At 46.2% G+C, this 13,569-nt stretch overlaps 1 protein-coding gene across 1 annotated transcript in view; it reads right to left on the bottom strand.

Moving 5' to 3' along the window:
* TPH2 (tryptophan hydroxylase 2) overlaps positions 1-13,569 on the bottom strand; it is a 117,829-nt gene that overhangs the window by 80,720 nt on the left and 23,540 nt on the right. The window contains exons 6-7 of the mRNA XM_014833271.3: positions 6,051-6,247; positions 2,134-2,269 (exon numbers count right to left, since the gene is read on the bottom strand). Coding sequence (XP_014688757.1) covers positions 2,134-2,269; positions 6,051-6,247 — 333 coding nt within the window. The remainder of the gene's footprint in view (positions 1-2,133; positions 2,270-6,050; positions 6,248-13,569) is intronic.

Below are 13,569 nucleotides of genomic sequence, written 5' to 3' on the forward strand. Positions count from 1 at the left end.
TTTCTAACTCTGACAATGCTCCTTTGAGCGCTTACTCCACTCTCAGTAGCATTTCTTTTCCAAATGTCTTGAGCCCTATAAGTAACCATGTTTACCCTGAAAACACTTTCAGGGAAGCTGAAAGGAGCTAAAAACCATGCAGTGGGCCTGAGGCCCTGCCCCCTCCCTGGTCTGTGGGCCTCCTGCCTGCCTGGGAGGAGGAGGAGGGGCCCCCACAGCAGCTCTGACCTGGGCTCACTCCACAGTCAGCTACTTGACTGCGGAACCTCTGCTCCCCCAGTGAAGAGCATGGCAGCCCATCAGCCACAAGAGTATTCTAGTAAAACAGCATCATAAGCAAAATGATAACCCCAGTGGCCTGAAAAACAGTGGGTAACAAATAAGGGTAGGATTAGGGGTAGGCACTCATTTGAACAGAGCCAAAAGGGCAGAGACCCAGTGACAGCTCCCAACTTCAGGGTCTCTTCTCCTCTTGGTTCTGCTCCTCCAGAGCAGAGGCTGCTCTGATGACTCATCCCAGAAGAGCGGCATCCGTCACTCTTCACTGCCTCGGTCTGCTCTGTCTTCACAGCACTTGCAGCACGTCCCAGCACTTGTACCTGATCCCACATTCCCCAACCATCTGTTTGTGTGCTGACCCTTGTCTCCCACGCATCCAGGAGGGCAGGGGCCTTGTCTTGTTCCCAAACAATTCAAGCAAATAGTAGTCTCCCAATAAATATCGATTCTTTTTTTTTTTAAGCATACAGGCGCTGGGCAGGTGGTATAGTGCTTAAGTTTGCTCACTCCACCTCGGTGGCCCGGGGTTTGTGGGTTTGGATCCTGGGTGCGGACCTGCACACCGCTCAAGCCATGCTGTGGTGGCATCCCACATACAAAATAGAGGAAGACTGTCATGGATGCTAGCTCAGAACCAACCTGCCTCACCACACGCACACACAAAAAAAGCATACAAAGAAGTATTCAGGGCACTGCTCTCAAGTAGATTACAATTTCAGCGAAGATGTAAGCCCCAAGTTTAAAATGTTAAAAGTTCACATGATTAAATACATGTAACAGATGGACAATAAGAAGAGTAAGTGGCAGATTTTCTGAGGAAGGAGTGATTGTGCACAAGATGGCAAGAGAATGTTTCCCAGAGAAGAGAGAAGTGGCATCTGTCTTGAAGGCAGTGGAAAATTCAGTGAGTTCAGGACCAGGGGCCAGAGTGTCCCACACTAGGAGACTGTACAATCCCGTGTGTGATCAAGCCGAATTAGCCACACATGCTTGTTCACAGCTTACCCACTGCTCTCCACCCAATCTTCTGTCCCTCACCTCGGCCCACCTATTGTCCAGGAGAGAGAATATAAAAGTCCCAAAGACGAATTCTTTCAAGGAGAGCTGACAGAGCCAAGAAGAATCACAAACCCCACATAATCTAGAGGTAGTGGGCAGGACTGGAGGAGTGTTCAAGAAACAAGACAGTAGGGAGAGCACAGCACAGAGTCTGAGTCTGAGGTGATGAAAGAGACTAAAGAAGAAGGGAGCAATCACAGAGTCACCGCACTGTGTGCACGTGAAGCTCCTCAACACGAGAGAAGCCGCCTGTGCAGGGGCCCATGTGCCCCGCCTGTGCGCCGACGTGCACTTTAACCCTGCACCTGCGTGTCCTCATCAGTAAACACAGACATGGCAACCGTGCCTGCGCCACAGGGCTGCTGTGGGGACTGAATGAGCAGCTGCGTGCCCGGCTTGTAGGGTTACCCGTTTTATTAGAATTTTGGTGTGAGCCCAGCTTCTTTAAATGCAACATTGTCCTAATGGTCCATATGGATCATGGCTTTATAAAAGTTACACATTAGTTAGGGAGTAATATTATCAACAGTCTGGCCAAAGCAGAGGGTTCAGTGTTGGGATAAAGTTAGAGACCAGCTGGAGCAAGGATATTAGAGACCCCACATTCCCAGCTGGGGATCTGATCTTTCATTGGGCCCTGGCTTCCTTAGGTGAGTGCTGGGGCTCTCACTGGCCAGAAAGACAAAATTGCTATGGAGGTAAAAGAGGGCCAGAGCCACTTTCACACAAAGTGAGCACTGACCACTTGACAGTGTGGGTGCTCGTCCCGCCTGGGCTTCCAGTAGGGGTACTCACGGTTCCGGGGTGTAGAGGGGGTCCGAGCTGTGCCGCACGTACTGAGTGCAGTGGAACACTCTGTAGGCCAGTCCTGCCAGGAAGTCTCGTGGGCTCAGGTACCCAGCCACAGGCCTCACTGCGAAGCCAGACCTTTCTACAGGGGCAACAGAAAGAGCCAGCTAAATATTAACCCTGTGAGACTTGAGGGCCCAAGCAGGGCGTCCTGTTATTTATAAGGATGTTCTAGAAACAAAGTGATCAAGGTCCTAACACTCTTGATGATTGAATGACATATACTGTTCACAGCTAGCATGTTTACAAACTTCTGATTACTAAAATACACTCGTAGGGTTTCCAGGGGAACATGACATACACTAAAATGGACAGAAAGGTGAAAAGAAAATTTAAGAATTTAAATTCAGAAGCCAAATGAGAATCAAAAAGCTCAAATACACAGGAGAAGATTACAATCTAAAGTGATGCTTGCAACATAATACCTGGTGTCTTTTTAAGTGGCACACCTAGGTAGGGATCCATTCTGCCATATGCGTTCAGTTAACACACAGCTAATTCACTAGCATCCTGGAATCAGTTCACACTACAGTTTTCTATTGTCAATACACCTAACTCCTTCATTCTGTAGTGCTGTTTTCTGTGATATTATGAAAACCTTCATATTAATTACTGCAATTTGAACAAGTACACTAAAACTGTACATGCCCTATTTGTCTATGGAAAGAGGAGACACAGTAAGCAGACTACAGTAAAATCTGTGAACTCTCCCTACACTGCTAACTCAGGCAGGCTGTGGGCATCCGTACTCTCAGCTTAAGGACTACCTAATGCTTCCTTCTTGTGAAGGCCCAGAAAATTCACAAGGGGATGGCTCCTCTTATCTCTGACACCTGCCCTGTAACAGCGCCCATGCGGAAAGCCTCAGCTGACTAGGAGAGTCCCTCAAGACCGTTAGAATGGGTTTGAAAGGCAAGAACTGATTCCACTTATAAAACAAGCCTGTCCTGGGAGTTCTGGTATCTACATGGAAATAACCCCGTTCTCAGGCCTCCTCAGACCCATCATCTCAGCAGTGTTATGTTCATTCCACCAAAAGCTTTCACTTTGGATTTTTCCCCACTGAATATCATAAAGATAGGTGTATTTTCTTCTGTTTTATTTTATGTCAATTAAGCCAGTATTTCCCACATGTGGGACATGAAGGGTGGTACACAGAGGAACATTCTTTATTTTAATAGTTTTGTATTTTATTTTTATATGAATTTTTTTAAATATATATAACTATTGGGCCCAGCCCTGTGGCCGAGTGGTTAAAGTTCTGCACACTCCACTTCAGCAGCCTGACTTCACGAGTTCAGATCCTGGGTGCGGACCTGCTCCACACACCAGCCAGGCTGTGGAGGGACCCACATACAAAACAGAGGAAGATTGGCACAGATGTTAGCTCAGGGACAATCTTCCTCACAAAAAATAATAATAAATAAAATACGTAACTATCATGTAAAGAACTTTGAATTTGTGGATATCATTGCCTAAAAAGTTTCCTTTTTAAATAAATTAGGTATTTTAAAGGTAAGTCAGTTAAAAGAAATAAAAACACAAACATTTACATTGTGCTTGTTCTGTGTCAATGAATGATGCAAGATGAGCTTCCCCGTATCTGGTTCACCAAGGGTTGTGAAAAACAACAACAACAACAATAATAATAGTAATGATAACTAAGACTCAGCTATGCTTAATGTGTGTCAAGCAATAATAAGGGCAGATATTTGTGAGGCAGATAAAATTATTATCTCCATTTGCAGGGAAGAAACTGAGGAACAGAGAAGTTAAGGTACATCCTCTAAGGTCACACAGGTAGGAACTGGTAGAGTGGGAACTCAGTCCCAGGCATTCTGGATCCAGAATCATGCTATACCATACATACAACCTTTCGTAAAAATATTAAGTTGAAAGACAGATATGACAAAAATACAGAGTCAGTATTCTAATTACTGGGGTTTGAGAAACAATAAGGCAAAAAGCAATCCCAATATATGAGCAATCAAGCCCCTGGTAAATATATAGTATGCACACAGCTCCACGGGAGGCACAGAGGATGTGCCAGACACGGGGCCATCAGGGACAACTTAACTAGTTCAGCATCGACATGAGGCCTTTTGCAGTTAGGCGCTAAATGATACTGATTCGTGGTTCTCCATCTCTTTCCCTCAATAACAAATGTCCACATGGGAGGCCCTCCCAGTGTGCTAGGTGTGGTTCTTGGGATACAAGCTGTCACACCATGCCAGCTCTCCTGAGACGCACATGATCCGGAATGAAAGCAGAGCATGGAGAGGTCATGACGGCTGCTGCTACACACAGGATTCAGAGGAGGCAGGACTTGCTCTGAGTCTCGAAGAGGAGACAGAATTTGGGTGGGGGGAGAAGGGAGGACTTTCAAGCACGGGGCAGAGCCTCGTGTGGGAGCCACAGAGCAAGAGGGTCTGTGCAGCTCGGCCGGGCAGGAGGCTCGGCAGGCCGGGCAGGGCTTTGAACTGACGCTGAAGTCCAGAGCTTCAGCGGATGAACCAGACGGCAGCAAACTACAGCCTGTGGTTCAAACTCAGATTGCCACCTGTTTTTGTACACCACCATGAGCTAAGAATAGTTTTTACGTTTTTTAATGGTCACATCTAAATGTCTATATAAGTACCTACATAATTGCCTCAATTTTGCCACTTGGCCAGAAAGCCTAAAATATTTACTATCTGGCCTTTTACAGGAAAAAAAGTTTGTCAACCTCAGTAAAAACAAAGGGGAGCCACTGATAGCTTCTGAGCAGAGATCCAGGAAGGCTGTGGTGCTTTAGGAAGCTTCATGTGGGAACAGTGGGCAGGACAGTAGACGGGAGGAGACACAGACGTCAAGGTTGTTAAACGGTGGGACCTCAGTGTGAGTGGTGGCAGCAGGATGGGAAGAAAAGGACAGGTTCACGAGGGTCACAAAGTTAGAAGCAGCAACACTTGCAGACTGTGGTAAGCTGAATAATGGCCCTCACGAGATGTCCACCTGAACCTTAAATGTGTCCCTTATGTGGCAACATGGACTTGGCAGATGTGATTAATTAAGGGTCTTGAGAAAGGGAGGTGATCTTGGATTATTCTTTTGGGGCTGATATAACCACAAGGGCCCTTAAAAGAGGGAGGCAGGAGGGTTCGAGTCAGAGAAGGAGATGTGACAAGAGGCTGGAGTGATGTATGGAAGGGGCATGAGTCAAGGAATGCAGGTAGACTCTGGAAGCTGCAAAAGGCGAGAAACAAGCCTCCAGAAGGAACACAGCCCTGCCAAGACCTTGATTTTAGACTCCTGATCACCAGCGTAAGATAACACACTCGTGTCATTTTAAGTCGCTACATTTGTGGTAATGTGTTACAGCAGTCATAGGAAACTCACACAAAGACTAACTAAGTACGGGGGGTGGGGCAGGGATTCAGAGGAGGAGTCCTTAGAGGCTGGGGAACACAGCAGCACCGGCAGAGACAGACAGCCGGGAGAACGCCAGTTCCAGGAAGGGTGGCAGACAGCCGGCTTCCGCTTTTAGAACTGTCCAGCTCGAAACAGAGGAAGAGAGAGCACCAAGCAGAGAAACTGGGACTCGACCACAGTGAGGAGCAGAGGAGGAAGTGGGGCCACCAGGAGACTTGGCCTTCTCCTCCCACAGGAGCCCTAAGTTTTCCCAACTGCTGTCCCAGGAGGGCCAGTGAGGAGAGTGACCACACAGAGAACATGAACTCGAGGTGACCCTGTGCTTTGTCTTGTTCACTACTATAGCGTCATCACCCCCCTTTTTCTGGAAAAAAGGGTGTTGCTGCATTGTGTGTCCTTGGAAGGCAAACGAGGATGTTGATGGGGGAAAGGCAGGCTGCGTGAGGCCTCACCTTTCAGAAACATGGAGACGTCTTCCAGCTGAGGCACGTTGTCCTCCCTGTAGCCGCAGTATTTGGTCAGCAGAGGGAAGTTTTTCAGATACTCCTGGCAAGCGTGGGTGGGATAGAGTCTGGAGAGCTCCCGGAACACAACGCCCCACGTTTTCGTTTCTTCCTCTGTGTACTCCACCCGGGGAATGGGCTGACCACTAGGAGGGAGAGAAGACAAGAGAATGAATCTACCTCTGGGTCACTGGGTTAAGTGTCCACACCTGTCGCAAGTCAGATTCTTATAAAGTGGGACATCTGAGTGTCTAAAAGGACCCCATTAAGTATCATTGTTAAAGTAAATTCCAACCTTCTAACTGTGTGTGTGTGTGTATTTGGACTTCCATATAAATGATTTGATCAAGTTATACCTTCACACATCCTCATGGAAATTTGACAAGATTTATGTTCTTTCACTGAGATCAGTAACAAGTAAGAGTTCTGGGTTGGAAAGAACTGGTTTGGGTACAAAGCTATGCTTGGACCTTTTCTGCAATCACCTAACAACAGTAATAAACGGATATAATCTCTTAAAAATAAAATTGCCTCTGGGTTCTCTTTGTCCCTTGTTGGGAACTCACCCCAATCTCTAAGTGTAATTTTGAGATTATTTGTTTAGTGAGAATAATATCTGGGAAATACAAAAGACTATGCTAATTTTAAAAGTGAGAGTTTTGCAGACTGCAAAGTACAAGCACTTGTTACACACCATGCCAAGACGCACACACATCAAGGTCTCTCAGGCTAGGAGAGGAGTCAGCCCTTTTTTCTGTAAAGGGCCAGAAAAGTAAATATTTCAGGCTTGTGCGCCACATGGTTTGTCGCAACTGTTCAGTTCTGCCATTGTATCTTGAAGGCAGCCACGGACAATGTGTAAACAAGGGAACCTCTCTGTGCTCTCACAAAACTTCCTCTATGAAAACAGGCAGTGGGCCGGATTTGGCCCACGGGCAGTAGTGTGCTGGCACCTGACGAGCACATTGACAGGTGCTGCTGGACTGGGTGGTCAGGGAAAGCTTCCTGGAGAAGCTGAAACTTAAGCTGAGCCTTGCTGGCCAGGTATGATCTGCAGGTTCCCAGACAGAAAGGGGAGGAAGAAATGCTGCTCTAACAGCAGCCAGCAGCCATGGGCAAGGAACGTAGCTCCTGGTGCAACCCGGAGCAAGGAGACAAAGAGGAAGATGGACCTGTGCTGTGCAAACTACTGCTTGAGGGACCAAAATCTGAATTTAGCCTCTGATTAAAATACCTATTTTGAACGTGAAATTAGGGTTTGAGAAAACCTCTCAGGACACACTCAGCATCCACCTGCAGCACTGCCCCCCACCCACCCTGGCCACTCGTCAGAGATTCAGTCAACAAATATACACACGCAACGTATGATGTTCCAAATATATACACAGAAAACTAGGAGTTCTGCTCCAGCCATCTCCACAGGCAGCGAGCGCCGCCCCGGGCTGCTGCGGCTGCGGAGCACCTTCAACAAGCGGGTCATGCGGGAGCACCCCCAGGGCAGCGAGAAACGGAAGGAGGACAACGCGGGGTAGGGCAGCAAACAGACCCAGCGCCCCCAGCCTGCGGGTGTTCCTATCAAAAAGCTTCCTGTCTGAAGTTCAGGTCCAAATGTGGTCCCACTGCCCCAAATTATTTCTATTTAACAAAACATGAGCTGCAGCACTTGAGGGATGTGGGAACAACACACATACAAGCAGGAGCAGAAATGAGCCCTCGCTCTCTCTGAGCGCCGAGGCTAGGCTCATCCAAACCCAGTTAGAATGGGATTAGCGTGACTTAAATTTGGCTGTGGATAACAAATAAAAAATTACAACCTGGCAAACATTTACTAAGAATTTCAAGACCTGCTAAGCATCTGTGATGAATCTAGAATGAAAGTTTGAAATGGAAAGATAAAAATAGGAAGGATGTAAGGGAATAAATATACAAATGCTGTCATCCCAGTTCCAGAAAACTCAAAGAAATCAATGTGTGTCAGGTAAGTGAACAAAGCTAATCAGGGCTGTGCACCATCGGGGGGAGGACAGCAACGAAGCTGAAACTGTCAATGAAATACTGAGAGGGCAGTGAACGAATTTTGAGGCCAGACTTTTCCATTTGATACTAACCTGCAGCATTTCAAAGGGGAGCTGAATATGGCCAATAGGAAGCAGCAGAAGGAAAAAAAGTGTAAGCTAGGGTAGGAAGAAAGAGTAATACACATCTGTCACTGAGTGAATTTCCAGCATCGCCATCTGAGGAATACGTATGGTCGTGTAGATTCTATATGTTTCTGCTGCTGCTTCCTGGGTAACTAGCCAGCCGGCTCATTCGGCCACGGTCTGGTGCGCGCACCACCCTGAGCTCAGTGGGTCTGACTACGGTTGCATCAGGAGCTTCTCGCCCCTCCAGCCCCTGGCCCCAGGGAACTCTTGAAGTTAAATGTTCAAAAATCAAGTTCATCACAAAGTAAAGCCTAGTTTTATCCATTTAATTTCTATTAAAAATATCCAAAATACAAAGAAAATAAGAAATTTCCCATTTTTCTCTGTAATTAATACAGGTATAGGATAACAGTTCATCTTTGAGAGCTTACTCTGCGCCACACGCTTTTTTAAGGTGAAGTGTTCTTACACGCAATAACCTATTTGATTCTCACAACAACTCCATGAGACAGACACTGTTATTATCCCCATTTCACAGATGAGGAACTGAGGCTCAGAAAGATGAAGCTCTTTGCCTAAAATCGTGGAGCCAGGCTTAAAACCCAGTTAGTCTGGCTCAAGACTGGCTGTAGTCTTAACTGATTAGGATAACCAATGAAATAAAACTTATTCCAGACATCAACTTTCCATATACCAAACTAAAATAAGACTTCCAGGTGTGTGCGTTTATACATAGCAGCTCTCATATGCAGTCACAGGCAGCCACGAGACCAGCGTGCAGGCGTGGATCACACAGAGTACTCGCGGAGCTACTCAGTTCTTTAACCATCTCGAGAAGACTGGAGGTCGTGCTGGGGGCACCAGGCATGCAGGGGCACCCATCTATTTTTTTAAAACTGTGAAATTTGATATTCGGAAAAATAAAAACAGTAGTCGTGGGAAGAAGCAGAATGTGCTGCACTTCTTTGTATTTATTACAGATTAATGTTCTTTTGTGAACTGTACCTCAGAAAGATGACAGAAGGGTATCCTAGGATATACACCCATGTGTTATGCATCTCTCTAGGAGGACATGTTATAATGTCTATGTAATGTTGTCATAGTTCAGCATCCTAAAACTCTGTTCTGGTCCAAACTAAAGTCTCTTAAGTACTCCACATTCTAGAAAAAGACCCCAACAGCTGGAGCCAGTCCTCTCCTTGCAGGGCATGTTACCAGGCAGCAGAAATGGCCCTACCATCAATAAAGTCCTCTCTACCACACGCCTTCCACCTCCACCTCACCCACTGGTCTAACAGGGAACAAGATGCACAGCATTGTGAGGAGGCCAGTGTTTGAGGGGAAGGGCAGGTTTTTTCCCCTTCCCTGAGTGAGGAGGGGAGGCTGTGCCATGAGAATCATCTGGAAGGACTGTGGATGCCCATGAGAAGTGGGGCCTGGCTGCTTTTTCCCAGTTGGACCCGTGCTGAGCAGCAGTACCACAGGCCCTCCCTGGTGTGGCCACCAGAGTCGAGCAGCAGAAAGACAGTCCCTGGGGGAGTGTCTGGAAGCCTAGGAGTACGGCACACTATGAGGGAGAAGAGGGGACCCTTGATATGTGCCCTCTGAAATTTGAGGTTCCCATGAACGTGGAGCCTGATGTCCAGTGATCTATAGATTTCCAGAGGACCCAATGTGGTGTCCCTGAGAGAAAGACGGGGAAGCCTCACCCTGTCTAGTTTTGCTTGGGTCTCAGGATGCAGAAGAATGCTCCAGTGGTTCCCGTTACCCTGGTGAAGAAGCAAGGAAGGGCAGGTCTGTGAGGGGTGCCCAAGCCATAGTGTGCCCAACCCAGAGAAGGAGGTGGGGGTGCCAAGGCCAAGGGGATGCGGGGTGCATATCTGTAGGGGTGGAGATGGAGGGAATGGTCCTGCCCCAAGAAAACTACACATAACACTCTACAGAGACCACCCCCTCAGAAAGAATCCATCTGAACCAGGGTAAGTGTGGCCTGAGGCCTGCCCACCGCTGGCATTCTAACAATCCTATAAAAAGCCCTTAGCCACCTCCCTCCCTCCTCTCAGCCCCTACCTCCAGAGGAACTAGGTTCTAGAAGAGGGAAGGAAAGGCACACAGAACCAGAGCTCCCCATGCGTGCGCGCACACACACACACACACTCACCTCCAAACTACTGAAGGGGAGGGAAGATACACTTTGAATCAAGTTTGAGATTAATCTTTCTTTCAATGAACAGGACTAGGCCTTAAATAGCCAAATGAGACTGTACTAATAATGAAAACGGACAGGAGATTAGATGTTGCTAAGGAAGCTGCTTCCCAGCAGGAAAGTAGAGTTCCACATGACACAGTTGAAAGTGGAGAGTGGGGAAAATAAAGACATTTCTGTTGGGATAAACCCTAACAAGATGGGACTCCTCCACAAACTAATTACATGCAAATATTATAATTAGATCTATAGGGAATCTCCTCCATTTATATGGAATTAGTTGGGATTCTGGAATTCTCAACAACCACCAAAATTGTTATTCACAGATTCCTAATTCACTGGAGAGAAACAGACGTGACTTTCAGTCGTTTCCATTCACTGTAGATTTTGCCCTCTGGCCAAAGAATAGCAAACTGAGGCTTTATGAACATGATGGGGGCCAGCGCCTGGGAAGACAGTACCGGGAAAAGGACTAAGATGGTCACCATGGGGATTTACGCTGGATGACAGGACAAACTCCATGGTACAATAAGTTACTTGGAGAACACTAAGAACCTTCTTTGGAAATACTGACGGCTGTGGGAGGCATCTTTCTGCCTGTAAGGTTAAATACCACTCTTCCTAGAATCAGGGGCGTGATTCTGAAAAACCTGCTTTGTCCCTACAATGAGGAGTTGAAAGTGCACAGACAAACCAAATTGGAGGCAGGTACAGACTTGGTTATTCTAAGGAAGTCCTGAGCTCCTTAGAGCAAAGCTGTTTAACAAACACATATTTGACACTGAAACCCAAGGACACGTACCCCACTGAGGCTGAAACTGTGGGAGTTCTTTCTATACCCAGATGAATAAGCAACAATGCTTTTGTTTTATTTAACTATTCTATCTTCTCCTCCAGCACGTCTAACAGCAAGCTATTTTTCTTATATATATGTTTTTAAACTTGGGGGATTGGAAAATATCTAATTATGGTGGTGTGTCCTGGATGCCTCCTAGCGTCCTTGCTGGTGGAATTCCTAGTACCAGATGCAGTTTCCCTACTTGTGTTATCTTCAGAGGTACTCCAGTGCTGGGGAGCAGTTCACTCACTCAGTGGAGGAAGATCTGACAGGCTGCAATTGTGGTATTTACACCAAGATGGCAAGACTGACTGAAACACCATGCAGATTGTGTTTTTTGAGAACAGCTGGATTTCCTCAGTGGCAAGGACCAAACAGAACAGAAGGTAAACAGAGAACTGGTGAGGGGGATGGACGAATCTGATAAAAACAGAAAGGAACTCATTTTCTACTTTATTTCATTACATGTTCCTTAGGGTAGGAGATGCCTTACTTATTCAAGAGCTGTTCATCTACCTGGAACAGACTGTCCCTCACATCTCTGCCTCATCTCTTCTCTCTCTCCCCACCTTAGGCGTTTCTCTCTGGATTGACACTTCCACCTGGGGGCTACAGAAAGGAAATGAGAAGAGGTGAAATGTGAAAATTCACCAACTTTGCAACTCATTAGCAATTAGCAGCTCCTCTAAGGATTTGGACAGGACCTTCCAGAAAGATTATGGGAACATGAAGGCAGGAGGTCCCTGTCTTCGTTCCTTCCTGACTTATGAGAGTACATCCTGCACTCCTCAGTGAGCACACCCTGAATTCTGCATAATTTCCAGGGAGCTATCTGCAATTCATCCTCTTTCCTTCCCATCCAAGAAAGCATACAAGAATATGGAAGAGTAAAATTGACATTATTCTAACATTATTATAAGAATAACCTTGATTTCGATCTAATGTAATTTTTTAAAAAAGAAGCATTTGGGGCTGGTCCCCTGGGCCGAGTGATTAAGTTCGCGCGCCTCGCTTCAGCGGCCCAGGGTTTCCCGGGTTCGGATCCTGGGCAAGACATGGCACCGCTCGTCAGGCCACGCTGAGGCAGCGTCCCACGTAGCACAACCAGAGGCACTCACAACTAGAACATACAACTGTGTACTGAGGGGCTTTGGGGAGAAGAAGAAAAAAAAAAGAAGACTGGCAACAGACGTTAGCTCAGGTGCCAGTTTTTAAAAAACACAGAAAAAAGAAGTGAAGACATTGAAAGCCATCAAAATTTTTTAAAAACCCTAGGATCTGAAAAAGAGGTAGTTGACAACAGATGTTAGCTCAGGGCCAATCTTCCTCACAGAAAGATAAAAAATTAAATTAAATTTAAAAAAAGAGAAGCATTCATCATTCACAAAATTTACTATTGTTACCAAGCATTTGTTACACTTCTCACAACTGAGGTGACACACCAGTGTGCCAAAATTCCAGTCAGTACTGGTGACTCTCACCATAACCAGTGACCATGCCGTCACCTAGCTCTATGCTGGTTAGTGTCACCTGTAGCCAGGTGTCTCCAGAGCAAAGCCACACAGGAAGATGCGTATGCCTCTGAGGTTGGAAAAATGTTACTACAAGCCAGGAAAAAAACATCCTAAGAAAAGTGTATGAATTCCATTAAAGTTTAACCAGAAAGCAAATGCCACTTTTTCTACTGATTTCCAAGAGTCTATGAGAAAAGTCTAAGGCTCTCCAATTTGATAAAATTACACTTCAGAATTCAGCTCATAAAGGACACTCAATAACTTTGTGATAATATACTATCAGTAATACCCAGGGAAATAAAAACAAGAAGTAAATATCCACAGCTATGACTCTGCTAACTCTCTCCTCATTACAAAGTGCCCTCCCCCAGGGCGCGGCCCGATGCTTTCTCATCTACCTTATGCCACCCAGAGGGGAGCCTGGAGCAGATAGGTTTCCATACGTAATGTGTATTGAATAAGTAAATCAACCAGTCAGCGTGAAACAAGCCACAAATCTAAAGGTTCAGAAAAATTATAGTTGAGTACCAGAAAGTCTGGCAGATACATACTTGTCCCACTGGTTTCCTATTATCCCTACTTCACGTGGAAGGGTTTCTTTTTCCTACTTTTCTCAGCTCAGGTTTCCTAAGCATTGTCACCCATCACACTTGTAGCCAAAATTTTCACCAGGAAAGAAAGCAGCACATATAAACCCAGAGGGATGTAAAAGCCAAACTTAACTCAACACAGAGATGTTTCCTTGACTGGATATCCTAGTGAATGA

Source organism: Equus asinus, chromosome 4 (assembly GCF_041296235.1).
Source record: "Equus asinus isolate D_3611 breed Donkey chromosome 4, EquAss-T2T_v2, whole genome shotgun sequence".
Classification (NCBI taxonomy): domain Eukaryota; kingdom Metazoa; phylum Chordata; class Mammalia; order Perissodactyla; family Equidae; genus Equus; species Equus asinus.